At 43.8% G+C, this 17,395-nt stretch overlaps 2 protein-coding genes across 4 annotated transcripts in view; one reads left to right on the forward strand and one right to left on the reverse strand.

Annotated features, from left to right (window-relative positions):
- Positions 1 to 8: 8 nt before the first annotated feature.
- LOC134172015 (vesicle transport protein SFT2C-like) lies at positions 9 to 696 on the reverse strand (the record flags this gene model as incomplete). Its single annotated transcript, XM_062634725.1, has 1 exon — positions 9 to 696. A coding segment is annotated over exon 1 (592 nt), but the record flags the coding sequence as incomplete, so codon positions are not given.
- A 1,780-nt stretch (positions 697 to 2,476) lies between these two features.
- The window catches only part of LIMS2 (LIM zinc finger domain containing 2), a 31,752-nt gene continuing 16,833 nt past the window's right edge, over positions 2,477 to 17,395 (forward strand). The window contains exons 1-4 of one of the 3 annotated variants that reach the window (XM_062634738.1): positions 2,477 to 2,617; positions 15,592 to 15,751; positions 16,617 to 16,683; positions 16,994 to 17,114. In XM_062634738.1, coding sequence (XP_062490722.1) covers positions 2,607 to 2,617; positions 15,592 to 15,751; positions 16,617 to 16,683; positions 16,994 to 17,114 — 359 coding nt within the window. In that variant the 5' untranslated portion in view covers positions 2,477 to 2,606. Of the gene's footprint in view, positions 2,618 to 6,067; positions 6,218 to 8,579; positions 8,716 to 15,591; positions 15,752 to 16,616; positions 16,684 to 16,993; positions 17,115 to 17,395 lie in introns of those variants that run through there. The other 2 variants (XM_062634739.1, XM_062634737.1) reach the window with 2 other exon arrangements.

The following is a 17,395-nucleotide window of genomic DNA, read 5'->3' on the forward strand; positions in this document are numbered from 1 at the left end:
GCCGAGGCCGGCGGCGCCCCCGGGCAGCGCGGCCAGGAGCGCGGCGGCGGCGGCGCCCAGCTGGGCCGCGGCGCCCAGCGCCGTCAGGAGGGTGCTGCGCAGCGCCAGCGCCGCGTAGAGGGTGCCGCCGAGGGCGCCCAGGTAGAGCAGGGAGCCGCGGCTAGGCTCCCGCAGCAGGCGGGCGGGCCCGCGCAGGAGGGCGGCGGCGCCCAGGGCGCAGAGCGAGCCGAGCGACCAGAGCAGCGCGAACTTGCGGGCGCGGAGAAGCAGCAGCGGCACGTACAGCGCGGCCAGCCCGAAGCAGAGCGCGGCCAGCAGCAGGCACAGCCCGCTCCCCGCCAGCCGCTGCCAGCGCGACAGCCCCGGCAGGCAGGGGTCCGCCTCGGCGGCCCATGGCCAGCCCGAGCCCGGCCCGGCCGCCGCAGGTGGGGCGCCGCGGCCCGGCGAGAAGGGGTTCACCTGGCCCAGCCAGGCCCCCAGGCCGCCACTCCCCACTGCCTCCTCCTGCGAGCAGCCGGCGGGAGGCGGCGCAGGGCCCGCGTTGGCCGTGGCCTTTGACTGCGCCAGGTACTCCTGCAGCTGCCGGCCCAGGTCCGCCATGGCGAGGCCCGGCACCGCTCCACGGCGCTACGGCGACCAGCCTAACCGCCCCGCGGCCATCTTGCGGAGCAGCCGCATCCGGGTTACCGGGGCGGCGCGCGTGCGCGGAAGGCTGAGGCGGCGGGGGCGCGCCCTCGGGTCCCTCAGTGCCGGCGGCGCGGGGCTGGGCTGGGCTGCGGGAGGTGGCCGCTGCTTTTGGGCAGGTGCGGCCGGTGAAGGAGGTGTCCTTTAAAAGAGATGTCTGAGAGGAGGAGTGGTGGGGTTCGCCGGGCAGGGGGTGCTGGGACTGGGGCGGGTACGTACATACATGCATACATACATGCATACATACATGCATACATACATGCATACATACATGCATACATACATGCAGGTAGAGCCCTCAGCCGCTCCGCATGGAGCCACTGGAAGAGCTTGGCAGCTGTGACCTGCAGCACCTCATGGTCTCTTCAGCAGGGAAGAAGATGGCGTCACGTTCAAAACGTAGATGGGTAAGAGGAAGGTGGTATCTGAGGTTGATGGAGCCCACAGGCTGCTCCGTGGGACACAGCAGTCCCGGAGGCCGAGCGCTGCCCAGCGCCGTGTTCCCCCAAGGTTGGCACCTGCAGTCTTCTCACGTCTAACCCTAGGTCTCTGCCTCTCTGAAGGAGAGCTGCAAGAGCAGAGACATTACATGTAGGAACCATCCCAGTGGGGCTGGAGACTTCGAGAATGACCAAGAGCTTGTCTTGTACCCCTGTGTGCTCAGCCAAACCTGTTAACTCATTGGCTGTTCATTAATAACACTAACTACTATTCTGTCCTCAACCAACTGTTACACCAAAATAAGAACGTCCGATTCTTCACCCTGGTTTAAAAAAAGTAATAAATAAAACCATCAAATGCTAATTTAACCTTTATGATTCTAAATGTTCACTGCAGGGCTGAAAAAAATGAGTTGTTTGGACAGCAGGAAACAGCCAGCACAGTTTCCATCATCAGTGTGCAGCACTATCCATAGCAATGGTGAGTCACAGTGTATTCGGCTGCCTCACAAGATGCAGATAAAGTCTGAAATCGCTGTTGGCCACAAGCTGCCTGCCCCATTTGGGGGATCAATTTAGCATTGGTACATTGATACAAGTCAGAGGGCATAGCACTCTCTACGTGCTCAGGACAAAGTTTAATGGTTGGCAAGACTGGATTGGATCATAGAATGGTTTGGGTTAGAAGGAATCTTAATGCTCACCCAGTTTCAACCCCCTGCCAGGGACAGGGACACCTTTCACTAGAGCGGGGTTGTTCCAAGCCCCTGTGTCCAACTTGGCCTTGAACACTGCCAAGGATGGGGCAGCCACAGCTTCTCTGGGCACCCTGTGCCGGATGTTTTCAGAAACATTGCACCTGGAGGTGTCTTTGGGAGCAGGACCCCTCTTTGCCAGCAAAGGGTATCATCTAACTGCTTTCTACAATACAGCCTTCCAGGCTGCATCTTCTGCTGCCCTGACAGTAAAGCACACTGCAAAGATGTTTTCCCCTTGCGTTGAGGATGTGCCATGAGTGTAATAGTCTGTAGTGGCTGGGAGGAAGCGTAGTTCTTTGTTTATAGGAAAATGAAGTCATGTCAGTGAGGTGTATGTCAGATATAACTGTACACCAGGTAGCGGCTCTGTGACAACGCGTTTACCTTCTCCCTCCGGGCTCACAGTAGCACCCGAGGCGGTTACTGTCGGGCGGCACGAAGCGGCGGTGGGGCAGCGCCGTGCCCCGGGGCCGCCGGCTCCCCGCCACTCCCGAACTTTCCCTTTATAGGAAAAGTATGCGCGGGGCCGGGGGGGCTGCCCTGAGTCACCGGTGGCCGCGGCTCCCGCCCACACCCAGGGGCCCGGGCCGCCGCTACCGCCGGGCCGGGGCGGGGTTTGCGCTGCCCGCCAGGGCTCGCTGGGACTGGTGTCGCCGCGCCGAGCCGCGTGTGCCGCCCCGCAGCCTCTCCGCCACGGCCCGGCGCCGGCCGGGAGCGCGCCGCCATGACGGGCAGGTAAGGGCGGGGAGCGGGAAGCCCGGCCGGCAACCGGGGGTCGGTGGGTCCCGCGCTGGGCTGTCCCTGCCTTCGCTGGCCCTGTGGAGGGTCGCGAGAGCTCCCGTGTGCCCGGGAGGAAGCGGTAGGGGGAAGAGGACGTTCTGTAAGGTTCAGGCGGCGCAGCCAGCTCCCGTACCGCTCCGTGGGATGGTAGAGTCAGAAACAGCTTCTTGGAAGAGCAGAGCAAGGGCTGCTCCGATGTGCCTTACCCCTGCGTGGGGCAGTGGGAAGACCAGAAAGAGTTGGAAAGGAGCAGCGGCGAATCTGAGCTGTGTCCGCCCAGCAGCCGGGTTCCCTGCAGCCTGTTCCCGCTTGTGTCCCGCACTTCGGGACCCTTCTGACTGGTCTTCACGCTGCCCTTCTGCCCGCACGGTTTGCGCCTCTTCTGGCTGTGGCCTTATTGTTACACTTCTCAGGAGCTGTTTAAATGTGAAGCTTCATTCTCCTCCCACGCTGACACTGGGCGGAACTCTGTAAAGTCACCTCATAGACAGCTGTTAATGAGAAAAGCGGTGGGGAGAGGTTTTACTGTTATCTTCCAAGGGTTTGCACAAATGCTTTAGTGTCTTTGGTCACTTTGTTCTCCCATCTGTAAAATAAGAGACAGACGTTATAAAGCAGTTTGTGAAAATAAGCTTGCTTTTGAAAAATATCTTGAAGACGAAAAGCATGAAGAAGTGAAGTAATACTAGTATTAGCAGGGTGCCTTTGATAAGATAGCCACCCTCCGGAATCCTACTGTCATTGTAATCCTGAAGCATTGCTCTTCATGGCCGGGAATACTGAAATGGATCTGGAGTAGTTTGTGTATAGTGCTCATTTTTCTTTTATGTAAAGTGTTGATGTTTCTATTATGCAGCTTCTTATGATTATTCTATGTAGATCATGTTTGGTGGGTTGTTAGGTATGAGTACATGCTGAATAACTGTTATATCCTTATCTGTGATTTTCGTGAGTGTTATTTTTGCTCTCCATGATGATGGATTGATGCTGACTTGTGGTTAAAACACTTGTGTTTTGCCTCCTGTCTTTTGATTACTTTGTCTTTTCTGTCTTAATGGTCCCTTTTTTGTTCTTTGACATGTGGGATAGGTGCGTATTTACACCTTTACAGTAATTTCCTTACAAATAGAGGAAGACTCAAGAGTCTTAAATATTCATAGGTCATGGGCAGCTCCTGAAAGGGAACAAGATGGGGAGGACCTGGGAAGACCTGTGGCTGTATGAACCCAGGTGGTTCTGTTTTTATAGAACTGTGGTATAGTACTGTTCAGAATGACATGTTTGTCTCAGGTGAAGTTACTCAGCTGCAGAGGGCAGTGAGAAATGCCTGTGGCCAGTAATCCTTGTTGTCTTCTAAAGGTGCTTCTTCAGAAACCTGCCTGTTAAGGTATAGCACTGTATTGAGTGAAAAGCTTTGGTGTGAAGCATGAGTTCTGATGGAGGTAATTGAGACACTGCAGAGTGTGCAGGTCTTCAAAAGTAATGCAGAATTTCTGTCTCCTTTTCCTGAGATGTACTTTAGAGGGTTATTAAAATAAGCAGGCCTTGGCTTTAACTTTTGGAGAAGGAATGCAGATGTTATTTAATGTTTTCAGAAATGTTTGTCCTAGAAAGTGTGTCAGCTATGAAAATGTCTGAATTTCTGCTTGCTGTCACTCATAGGACAGAAAGATTAACTGTTCTATCAGAGACATGTATCATAGCTGTAGTTCAACAAACCTTTTCCTCGGTAATTGTATAATCCACTTAGGGTAGCAGTTGCCCAGCAAAACAAAAGCTGTACTTTTCAGTGTCTGCGAAACATTGCACTGCTGAGCAGCTTGCATGACTGATGGCATCAGACAAGCACTGTGTTTAGTGTTGTTATCAGGCTGTGACAGAGTCTGAAGTCATTAGAAAGAATTCGGCATTGAGAATGTACCTCCTTAGATCCACCTACAGGTCACTCGATTGAACTGTATCCAGCTGTTGATGGATATTAGTTACCTGGTAGTTCTTAAAATCTGTTGACATTATGTAACCAAATGTTCTCCAGCATTTGCGATTCAGGGCTTTGGGGGTACTGGAAGGAGATGATCTGTTTTCACAGCTGAAGCATCCCCATAATATCCATCACTGGGAACCTTCCAGAGCCAGGAACATGACATCAGTGTGCCTCTGGTCTTGAAACCGTTGACACAAGGAGAGGAATGATTTTTGTGTTACAGTGTGTTAAAGCAAGGAAGACTGGAGAAGGTGAAGTGCTAGCACATTATTCTTTTTCACTTCACCTTTCTTGTCAAATAGAAACATAAAAGGACTCTCTTCTAGTTACTGCTGCCTTACTAATCATTAAGATTGATGAAAAATAACTCCATTTTCAAGTGTTCTGTCCCATTTAGCGCAGAGAGTGTCTCCTGAATTTCAGTAGCTGCAGTTATTCAATTTACTGATTTTTTATCATTAGGGAAGACTATAATTCCACAAAAATACAAAGAAAGATGTACACTTATATGTATTCCTAATAGAAAAGTATTAAAATGGGTGACTGTTTAGCAAATGGAAACTGGAATATTATGTGCATCACAAGTTACATTGTGACAATGGGAGGAAAACCATAGATCACTGGAACTTGCAAATAGTAATTCTGACTGCCACGTCTTGGCTGAGCTGTTTTATTTCTCTGTGTCTTGACTAAAGTGGCTGTCATAGCCCCTAATTTCAAGAGCAGTCTGTGGTTTAAAGGGATGCTGTTAACTCAAATAAAAGTCACACTTTATTTGAGTATATCTGTTTGAACTAACATCCAAAGATGACAGAGAGTTATTAAGGAGAGATATGTATTTTAGTTTGAGTTACATGTTGTGTAATTACATTTGGAAATAAAGTCTGTATTAACAGGTAGTGTGTTAGATATAAAACCAGTATGTTTCTAAGCAGCCTTTCTATATTTTGCAGTATTGAGAAGTACAGTTTATGTGGGCTTTGGTGCCTTTAGAAGTACACTATGGCACTTCATTACCAAGGAATAGGTGAAGACTGCTTCTGTAATTTGTATTTGATATGTTTGGTCCATCTCTCTATTATGATTTTGCCTTTTCAAGGATGGTTGGGGGTAGGTTGCTGTAAGGGGTTTTGTTGGTTTTTGGGGATGGTTTGGTTTCTTTTGGTTTTTTTTTTACTAATGTGTTTTGCCCTGTTTTCTTTGTTCTTGATGAACTTTTTCCTAAGAAAGAGGGTCAGTTAATGACTGGTGAACCAAACGCTGTAGAAAATAAACCAAAATTGAAGGTAACTTCTTGTAAGACTTTGCTGTGGCGTTGATTAGAAAACAAAAAGGTAACAAAAGCCTGTGCTGGGTTTTTTGCTTTTAGAAATTAATCTAATACAAAGCCCAAGGAAATATTTTTTCCAAAGTGCATGTTTCAGGGCATAATTATTTTTGTAAGAAATTTCTGTTATCACTATATTTGGTCTAATTGGGATCTGGAAACGCCTATGCACTTCCTGCAGTCAACAAAAGAAGAACAGCTGCATTTACAGATACGCTTATTGATTGTTCCTAATCCACTTGAGGTAAGAAATAAGGATATATTATTTTCGATTAGGCTAGCATTTGACTAGGTGCTTTTTAATTCAGTAGAGAGCTGCTGCTGTGCAAATGCTCCATTTTATGAAGTAACTGCAGGGAAAATGGTTTGGAGGAGGAGGAGGGAGTATAGAGGTCGATAATACTAAGAAAGGTTGTTAGCACTGACTAGAAAGTTACCAAACTAATAGATGTCTCATCTCTGAGTTGTAAGCAGCCATTTCTACTCCTCTGGGTTAAAAAATGTGATTTTGATCTTATAATCTTTCCATCCACATCTGCTCTCTGAGGTTCTCTAGATAATTTTAGCTTGTAAGGTCCTAAGTAGTCTGTTCTGGGGGACATAATGATGGTTCTCTGAGAATAACTACTTGTTAATGCCTAAAAGAAGCCTAGCTGCTTTCTTCTCTGCTTTGGCCCAGAAAGTAACCAGCTGTGAGATTTTGGCATTGACTCTGTCTTTTAAAAGCTGTTTGTCAAGAGAGAAAGAAAACCAAAATCATGTACTTGGACTCTTAATGTGCGAGGAGTGAGTAAGCAAGTGAGTTTGTGTTGAGGGATGGGAAGACGGGATAGTTATTGTTTTGATGTTTTTTTCCTTCAATCCCCTCATCTTCCCTTTTGAAGAAGAGAATCATACTTTGCTGTGGAAGAGTGGGTATTTGAAAACCAATAAAATCATGTTGTATGAGTCAGAAGAGTAAAAGCTTAGCTGTTTGAGAGAGGAGATGTTTAGCCAGATAGCTTAAGTTTAAGGGAGATTAATCATAGAATGTCTCAAGTTGGAAGGGACCCATGCGGATCATCAAGTCCAGCTCCCTGTTCCTTGCAGGACTACCTAAAACTAAACTATACGCCTTAAGAGTGCTGTCCAGATGCTCCTTAAGCTCTGACAGGTTTGGTGCCATTAATATTCTGCTTTGTGGTTAAAGTAAAAGGTGATTTAATATAACAATTTAGAACAAGTGTTTTATTGCTCTAAAATTTAAGAAATCAGCAAAAGCACCCAGTATGAAGGACATTTTTCTTCTGTTCCTTTTATATCATAAAGTAGAAATGGGTAAAGCACACATGCAAACTGAAAGAATGATAGTGGCAGATTGCTGTCAGAGGTCTGGGAGTCTGAAACTCCCAACAAAATGCAGGGTGAGTTGTAGGTTTGGAGGTTGCCAATTCCTGAGTTTGAATCTACAGTGTTTTTTATTCGTGCCTGTTCTGCTGGGTCCTAGCAAACCCTTGTGTTTTTCTTTAAAGGATAGAAGAAGAGATCTCTGCTGGTTCATACTCATTTAGTACTTAGGAAGTCATCACTTCTCACTTTCTCCAGGTTCTAGTTGTGGAATATATTTCACTCTCATGCAACAAAAATCCTCATTTTGATACAATTTATTAAAAAATAATTTATTACTAATGACTCTTGAGATGTTTTTCATGGTGTTGCTGATCAAATGACACTGACTCAGATGCTCCCATCCTCCAATCCTTTCCCTTTGTCCTCTTAAAAACTGACCTCAGTATTCTCAAAATCCTTCCCTTTCTGCCCCCTTGAATGGGCCGAGCCATTTGTGCTGTGAGCCTCTTTCTCTCTTGCAGGGGTGGGTGGAGAGGAGTGGTGATAGAAAGGGCAAACTCCTGCTCGAAGGCCCTGTTCAGTTCACAGCAAAGCGCTCTGGAGGCTGGAATGCCAAGTATGTTCCTTCTCCCTGCTTCCTGACCTTCTGCTGCATGCCACTTCTGCAGGCTGGAGTGCTTCCGGGAAGCAAAAATCCTCATGGTTTTGTTTCTTGGAATATGCTCTATCCAAATGGAAGGAACAGTTCTGTTGTTTGTGGAATCCTTAAGACATTTTGTGATGCAGCAGCCTTCAGGGACCCACCTTAGAGATGCCAGGGTCAGATATGGATCTGCAGTAAACTAAACTGTTTATTCTCAAGAGATCTAATAATCCATTTTGGTTTTCTATATTTTTGTGTTGCTTTGATTAAAAAGTTTTCTCAAATTAAGTGGATTGATTATGTGAAAGCTCAGGACTTTTTGTTTTAATCTCACTCATGAAATTTATATAGATACATTGTACAAGCCTAACACAGAATGACTTCCTGGTACAGACTCCTCGTGTGCTGGCTTAAATAGGTAATTACTAGTGGAATACAGGAAAGAGGTTGTCTGATCTTGAAGACTGCAGGAGAGTGGCAGATGAACTGAAGGAAACAGTGCTCGAACTGCGGTCTGTGCATCCTGCTTTAGCTCTTCTAAAATGTAAAGGCAACTCCCAAAAGGAAGGTGACTCATTGAATATCAGTGTTGCCAGTGTTTGCTCCAGTTGTCTCTCTGCCTTCCCCTTCACAGTGGCATTGGGTGCCATGGCTGGCCTGAGACTTCGAGGGCTGGCATCTTCCAAACTTTATCAACGCCGGCAGGATCGGCTAAGTGGCACAGGGTCACTCCTGAGCAACAGAACAGATACAGCAGCTGGGATACGTGGGTATGTCTCTGAGATGAAAGGAATGGCATTGTTGAATCATTTTCCAGGATTTGATAGATGTACAGTTTTGATGGTGTGTCTTTTCTGTTTAAAGCGGGAATTGTCTGCACACAGCCGGAGGGGATGAAGTCTGTTTATTTTCATTTCCAAGTTGATTACGAAGGAAAAGACTTTCCTCATGAGAAAGCTTTCTGTTTTTAACAATAACAGGAAAGCAACAGTGGAGAACCTTCCCCATTTTGAAGCACTGTACAAGGCTGTTCAGAACCAACATTAGGGCTAGTGTCATTAGTGGTGAAGTATTAAGGTACTGTGGGAATAAAGAAATGGTGAAATGTAGTCATTTTTCTAAATGTTGATTAAATTCTACTGTTCCTTTATTTGTAGGGTGCAGCAGTGCATTTTTTCACATATACCCTTAACAGTAAGCTGGTTCATTTTAGTTTTTGTAAGCTCCAGTCCAGCAGAAACTGAAGCTTTGTGTGTAGCTGCTGCTTGAGATTATTTAGAACACATCAACCAAAGCTTCTTATATCTTCCCAGACAATTCCTTTGCTTCATTTGATCATTGCTGTTGCTGTGCTTTGGATCAAAATTTTCCTTTACTTTTTAATTTTAGTTGAAGCTAATTTGGGGCAGGAGAGAAAGGAACAAGAACTAAAACCAGTGTCTTACATTTTGGGAGAACTGTGAGCTGCAGCAGCAATATGGGATCTGAATTCTGTGTCACTGGGGAGTTCAATGAGCACGTGGGAGCGGAGTGTTTTTTTTATAGCAGTCACAAGTTTTGAATTTCAGTCTTTTCTTAGCAGGAGATAGACCTGATGCTTACCTGTGATTGAGCTGGTTTGCATCTTAGTTTGAACTGTGGGTCCCTGACTAGAGCCCTACTTTTCCCACTATTTGTCTTTTAGCCTAAAGCTATTATTTAGTTGGTAAATTTTCAGGTTTTCCTACACAAAGTCGTGGGTGTGAACGTGTGAGAATTTAGTGAGGATGGGAATAAGAAGGTAGTGAAAGAAATGGTGGTGCCATTGAGCAGAGGATGCTGTTCAGGGAATAAGAAGCATAGAAGGGACCTGTGAGAGAAAAGAAGGTAAGCACTGAGGAAGCAGCAGTGGAACACAAACAGCAGAGTGTGAGCTGGAGATAGGAAGGATGAGGAGATAAATGCCCAGACATAGTCACCTCACATTGTCAAAATGTAGTTTGCTTCCAGCTATTTAACTCTTTCACTGTAACCTGTAGCAGCATGTTTATAGTACTTGGCACTACACTAGTATGGTTTTTGGTGGAGAAGGTTCATTCTCATTTGCCTTCTATGTCAGCTCCATTTCAGGAGCTGGAAGAAAAGTAAATATAAATCCACATATTTTGGTTGTACTCAGCTGGTAATAATAGATGATAATCTGTCTGGGAATTTTATCTCCTGAATTACTTGTATTTTATCCACAGTTTTTGAGCTTCTGATGTTTTTTGCTTCTCCTTCCTGGTAAGTCCTGATAATTTATGTCCTTTCTTCAGGCAAATGAGAGTAATCCGAAGTAGAGTTGCTGCTAGTTGGATGATAATTGATGAACCCATTCAGGAATGGTCTGTCTTATCAGTGCTGGTAAACAAACATTTTAACTCCTTTGAGATAAATGGAAGTGAAGAAGAGAAACATTGTATGTGTGTAGGGAGTTATTTATCAAATACACATTGTAGGTGAAGTGGTACATGCTTAATAATAAAAGGATGTTTTTCCTGTGTAAAATGTATAATCTGTTTAAAACCTGTGCCTTTCTTTACATTGTTGATATTTCCTGGGCTGAGTGAACACTGCTAAGTGTGTGTCTTTTTAAGTAACTTGTCATGGTTCACTGAAAATAAATATTGCATTGTGTTGAGAGGGACTACAAAGTACCTGTGGCACAGGGATTTTTTCTGTGTGAATACCCATAGACTTCCATTGCTGCTCCTGGTCTCAAAGGTCTCTCTGATTGTGGCTTCCCCTGCAGGCCAACCATATGGACGTTGTTCTCAGTTGAAAGGTGTGGCAGCTGGCTTCTGTTAACAGCAAGGAGAGACAAGGAGCCGTAAAGAGTTCCTTCCCCCCCCCCCCCCCCCCCCCCCCCGTGACCATAAGTTTCATTTGTATGTTTTTCTTAACTTTGGTTGTCCTTGTGTAGAAAATAAGAACAAAAAAGTGTTTGTTTTGTTAAGAGAGTTGGGGGCTGTATGGTCAAGGAAGCTATGCTGAGAGAAATGCTATACATTTCTTACTTAGCCAGCTGGAAAAAAATAGGGAATGAACTGAAAATTCAATGCAAGGAGAAGTGCTTAAATTGTTAAGCTGTGTGCATAGTTTTATCAAGTGCACGACAAAGCATACATTTAACAAATGGGATTTCATGGCAAGCTTAGTAATAACCTTAAAGAAGTTAAATCACTTTGCAAAAGTTGCCCAGATAGACAGTGAAATTCAATTGCAGTGAAAAGAACAATAAGGTAGTTGAGGGCTATTTATCAGCAGAAGATCATGAACTGGTGGCCTTCCTCTTTCTTTTTTCTTTGTATTAGTCATTGTCTGTGAAATGAATCATAAGGTCTGGTGTTGTCTGGCAATTTTTTGGGGGTTTTGTCATGGTCAACATTAAGGACTTAAAGCCACAAATCCTCAACCATGCTATGGGGGTGGGAAGAAGCCCCTCTCCTGGAGTGTTCTGGTTTTTATCTTAGCTACTGGCACCTATGATATATACAGTTAGTGACAGCTTTCTAGGTGTTTGACTTTATCCTAGGCATTTCTGTGTGTACACATACCAGAAATGATCATGTAAATGTTATGATATTGTGATATCTTCTGTGTACGCCAGCTTCTATTGGTAAACCAGAATGAGCGGAGAATACCTCTCTAGGATTCCCTAGCATAGGTGCAGTGTCAGTGTGCTGAGATTTGGAAAATTCCCTGGGTTCTTCCATCTGGAAATGTTGTCTTCCTTTCTTTTTGTAGTATCTTTAAGGTCGTTGGTCATTTTTGTATTAAAAGTAATTCTTCATTCAGCCTTGTGATGGGGAACTCCCTCTGATGCTAAATATCAAAAGGTTTTGAGACAATTTAAAGCACTCCTTGCACCTGCAGTTCCTTTCTTGGACCTGATGAAATCTGGGACTGTTCATCTGTTCTCCTCTTTGTCTAGTTGTCTGATTCATCTCTGTTTAAGATACTGAATTCTACTAATGCAAAGGCTGGAGCTTCTCTTCTACTCTCTTTGCAGTTCAAATATTAGATTTGTCTTTTTTCCCCCAACCTGTCACCAGTGCTAGATTCCTGTGGACGAATGTTTAAAAAAGGATGTAAAAGTATAGAACCTGCTGGTATTTAAGTCCAACCCTTTTATCTGATATCCCCCCCTAGATGTACAGTATTATGCAGGCCCAATTTCTTGAACCTACATGAGAATATGATGTGAAAAATACGACATTTGCTAGTCCAAATATATAGGAAACCAGTTTTTAGAAGATACTGACTTTAGTGAAATAAGAAAGCAAAATGCTTTCAAACCTGTACCAGTGGTACAGAATAGGTCTCGCAATTAACTTTTACTTCTTATAAAAAAAGGATTTTTTTTCTCTTTATATGCTTATACTAATACTTTATATTAAGTACTTCTGAGAAGTCAAAGCATGAGAAACCCACACTTAATGGTAAATAACTCATTTCTGTAGGTACTTTGGTAATTTGTAAACGATACAGCATGTAATGGTGAAAGATTAGAAAAAGCATGGTTTGAGCACTGTATTTTGGGGCTTTGCACAGGACAGGATAACTTCAGGATGTTGCGCTGGTCATGTTTTAATAGCCTTTCCTGTCTTTGTGTCAGCAGCTTATTGTTAAAACAGAGGAAGATTCTGTATTTAACTAATTGCAAAAAGATCAGCAAACAGAATACAAGAAGCACTCCATATTGGGGACTGTCCTTTGTGGGGAGGATTCAAATCTAAATGTCTTATGATGGACACAGCAAATCAAACTTTTGTGATCATTCTTGACACCACCATCAAAAGGGTGCCTTTGGTGTTGTTCTTCCTCTCCCAGCGCATTGGTGGTTTTTCCCTGCGTATAATATTGTGCTGTTAAAGAAGTATTGGGATATCTTGAGCAAAATTCTATAGTTAGAAGTTGGACCTTTGGAATCATCATGCATCAGCAGAACAGTAAATAAACTCTTGGGCTCTAGATAGTCCCTTCCTTTTGCAAATGAATGAGGTAAATTACTCTTTTGAGAGTTAAAAAGTTAATCCAAAGTCGTACTTTGTGCTAAGGGAAGACAGAACAGCTAATAATAGTGCATTTGGCTTTCAGTAGGAATTTAAATTTCACAACAGATTTTATATTGTTTAGAAGTTAGGGTTTATTGTGGCGTTACTCTGTCTTGATGGCCCTCAAATGCTGGTTTCAGAATGGAGGCTCCTGAAAACCTTATTCTTATGAGTGAGTCCCTACCTCTTCATTGTCTTTCTCACCAACACAGCCATGCAGCTTGTGTGGGAATCTCTCCCAGGATAAGTACGCTCAGTAGTATTTGATGTGAACTGTCGCACTTGTGAGCTTGCCCTATGTTTCATACAGGAACATGGCTGCAGGTGTTGCACATTGCCATTGGAATGGTGGCATCTCTGTTCTTGCAGAGTTCAGCCAGCAGGGGAGTTGGTAGTTGCAGTGATGGGCTGTAGAGTGTTGTTAAAGTCCATTTGAAGAAAGGAAAAATCCCGTGGGATTTTTAAAATGTTTATTTTATGTTACTAAAGCACAAGCCCCCCAACAAACACAACCTCAAATCATGCTTTGCTGTTCGTGTGTAGGGTGTAATACTCGCTGTTGTGTAGGAAACCATGAGACTCTGGAACACTGTTTGCCTGTTTCTTCTGCCATAACCCAAAGGAGCTCTTTCGCTGATGTTGACATGAGGTTTTCATTGTCATGGCTGTTGCCTAGCTCACGGCTTGGGATTCAGGCATCAGATTTTTCAAGAGGGAAAGAATACTTGATGGGGAGGTTCTGTTTTCAAGTCCTGGTACCCCTCTGCATGATGTAACTGAAAGAGTAGCAACTGAAAACTAAGCCGATTAGGTCTCTTGGCTTTGCTGCAAACACTGATGGTTTTGTGTTTAACCTATGATCTCTGGTTTATGAAACTACAGAGTTTCCTGCTTGTCCATAAATCCGTTCCCTTTCTGTTTGTTTTTTTTTTTTTGAGCTCCTTCATACTGCAATAAGGAAACAAGTTGTAACAAATTTTTGCTAAATCAGTACTCCATCCTTGAAATTATTAGGAGCTTCCTTGGTCTTTACCACCCTTGGAATTGCAGGGGCAGAAAGAAAGTCTTATTTTTATGGAAGGGTCACTCAAGGTCTCAGTGTAGGATGTTTGTACAGGCTGCAGATGTGATCCATTTGGCTCAGCTGGGCCAGCTGAAGTACAGGGCTGGTTTTGTTGCCTTGGGAGCATGAGGCTGCTGCCTGCACTTCTGCCTGCTCATTATAGCTGTGCTCAGAGCACAAAACCCTGGGATACAAACGGTGTTTCTGCAAGGGTGCCTCTGAGCAGATCTTCTACTACTGGAACATGCTTATTGAATTACTGTTCTCTATGAAGAGGTGTGGAAGGTAGCATGTCAGGTTGTAGAATAACATTAACAATGGAAATTCACTTCAGAGTAGCTTTGAATATGAAAAGAAAGCAAAACCACTTTTAAACCAAGCCATCTTTCATTTTATACATTATGTGCTTCAGGAAAGTACTATGCAAATCTTTCTGAGATCTTTAACATGCTTGAAGTTATACTCCCAGTTATAAACCTGCTATCTTTTGAATCATAGACTCCAGAAGGTGGCCAGAAAGCGAAAAATAGAGTTTTTCTCTATATCTTAAAGTGAAACAATAGTGATTTTTTTATATTATTGGACAGTCTGGTGGTTAAAAGAAAAACAGCATTGCAACAAGAAACTGACTCCTTATAATTTTTCCTTCCCTGTTTGGCCGTGCTGTGTATGATTTTAAAGCTGCATTCTGCTGGTATATAGCGAACTTAGATTGCCATGACGGCAAGCATGAAAATATTGTGAAAGAGATTCATGTCATTCCACATTTTAGGGGCGACAGAGGAAATGACCTTTACGTGATTTGCAAGTGTGGCTTGGGTGTTCTTTAGCCTCACTTTCTGAGGAAATGGAGCTGATGCATTTGCCAAGCCAGCCAGAGTGGCTTCTCTCTTTCCATACCTTGTTAACACTTGGACAATTTCAACTAATTTGTTGGGAAGACAGAGGCATTGTATGCAATTATTTTCTAATTAATTTTGTACACATGAATTGCTGGGTAGAGGGGAAAATGCCCTGTTAATCCCTCCAGTGAAAGGGAGACTGCAGTGGGATATCAGTGCTTATTACACATCAAAGAATCCTTGGAGGTGTACATCCTGAGAGTAGAAATTCCAAGAAGTCAGGATCATTGTGTTTGCTACTCTTGGAACTCCTGGTTTATTTAAAATGGTGGATATTTGCTATGAGCCACTAGCAGGATGACATAACAGGATGAAAGTCTGGGGAAGCAGCCAAAAGAGTGCAATGGGTAGGTCTGCTACTTGAGCTCATTCTGCCACGTGTGAGTAGCAAGGACATTATTTAGAGCTAATGTCAGTGCTGAATTGACTCATTGGTCCTTGTTTCATGTAAAAGGGAGTTTAAAGCTGTGGAAAAGTGTGGGGGGAAGTTTCCCCAAGTTGGGGGGGGAAACTTCCCCCCAAGTTGGGGGAAACTTGGATGGTATCATTATACTCGTGTAATTGGCTGTGACACTGCTCATATTCTTACTCTTGTCTTTATTCCAGTAATATGTCTGATGCTCTTGCAAATGCAATATGTGAACGCTGCCAGGCTCGATTTGATCCTGCAGAGAAGATTGTCAACAGCAATGGGGAACTTTATCATGAAAACTGCTTTGTCTGTGCTCAGTGTTTCCGTCAGTTCCCAGATGGACTATTTTATGAGGTGAGATTGCATACTGTGTAAGAGAAGAGAAACAGCTACATTAAAATACAAGAAATTAGGTGAAAATTCTGCCCATGATATGTCAAAACATTGCACTGCACCAGCTACCAAGAAGGGGAAAAATGACTGCTACTGCTGAACCCAGGACATTATCTTTCTCACATGTTTTATTTCTTAGTCCTAAACCTTTGTTGCTATTTTTGGAGGGGCTTTGGACCTGGTTTCCCTGATTTTAATTCTTACACGTTCCTTCCTATACATCAGTAACAACAAAAACTGTATGCTTGCTTTTGGGGTAAGAGGAATTTCAAATGAAAATAGAAACTATTTGTTAATATTTCGTAAGGCAAAAGTGTTTTTTTGGTCTTTATTTTTAGACATTTTATACCCAGCCTTTCCAAAATTGGTGGATCTATTGAAAAACAAGGTTGAAGTATTTTTACAGACTGTGTGCAAGCACACATTTTGAATAACACATTGGTTTAAATATGCTGCATTCTTAATTCGGCTTGAGTTTTAACCTCATGTAGGAGGAGAAGTTCTGAATTACATGAGTAATAGAAAATAAAGCAATAATGAAATTAAAGTCAAGTCTAGGAAAAGGGCTTTGGAAACTTCAAGATTTTTACCATCTTGCAGTAGCACTGCTATTAATTTAGCAAATTGACCGCAAGGCCAAAGCCATATCTGGGTATATCCTTATGGAAATTCCTTAGGAGTTTAAGAACAGGTGAGGGGGAGCTAGAACTGCAAAACTTGACTAACCTTGACTTGATCATTTCAAAAGAAAATCATGCTGAACTGTCAAGACACAAGGGTAGTTCAGTTACTCATGAGGGCTCCTTCTGTCTTGTTTTTTTCCCAGTTTGAAGGTCGGAAGTACTGTGAACATGACTTTCAGATGCTGTTTGCTCCTTGCTGTGGGGAATGTGGTAAGATGTGGTGCAGGCCAGTACCGTGGGGTAACAGGTAGAGAGCTGTGCAAACCTCTTACCACTGCAGAGGTTATTTTAAAGAGCTCTGGAGTGAAACAAAGTGAGATACCAGCAGTGCTTTGAGGTATCCTGGTTGTGGGAGTAGTTGTTTTGTTTGTGGGGTTTTTGTTTTGGTTTATGTTGGTATTTTTCAAAGTTAGACTCTACTAGTTCTTGTGAAATTGAAGTGGAAGGACTATAAAGGGCAGTAGACTTTCAGGAAGACTGTTTTCTGCATATATCTCAAGGTGTTGCTTTCGTTTTGCAGGTGAGTTCATTATTGGGCGTGTTATCAAGGCAATGAACAACAACTGGCACCCAGAATGTTTCCGCTGTGAGCTCTGTGATGTAGCACTTGCTGACCTGGGTTTTGTGAGGAATGCTGGCAGGTAAGACAGAGCAGGAGCTCCGAAAGTTTAATCAGTTTGTTACTGATATGATGGTGAGATGTTGAGGGTGGTCAGTTAGTTGTACACTGGGAGGTAAAGCTTGAAAAGGTACAGAAGAAGCTTGAAGGAATAGCCTCTTAGGAGACGAGAAATGGAATGAAGACCAGTGTTCTTCATCCAATGAAACATGTAGCAAGCAAAAGCTCAAATTTTATTAGGTAGTGCATGGGTTCTGGAAATTAAAGGGATTTCAGGCAAAAGGCTAAATAGCAAGTGAGTAA

The sequence above is a fragment of the Pezoporus occidentalis genome, unplaced genomic scaffold (assembly GCF_034315485.1).
Source record: "Pezoporus occidentalis ecotype Australia unplaced genomic scaffold, CSIRO_AGI_Poc_V1 ctg438, whole genome shotgun sequence".
NCBI lineage: Eukaryota > Metazoa > Chordata > Aves > Psittaciformes > Psittacidae > Pezoporus > Pezoporus occidentalis.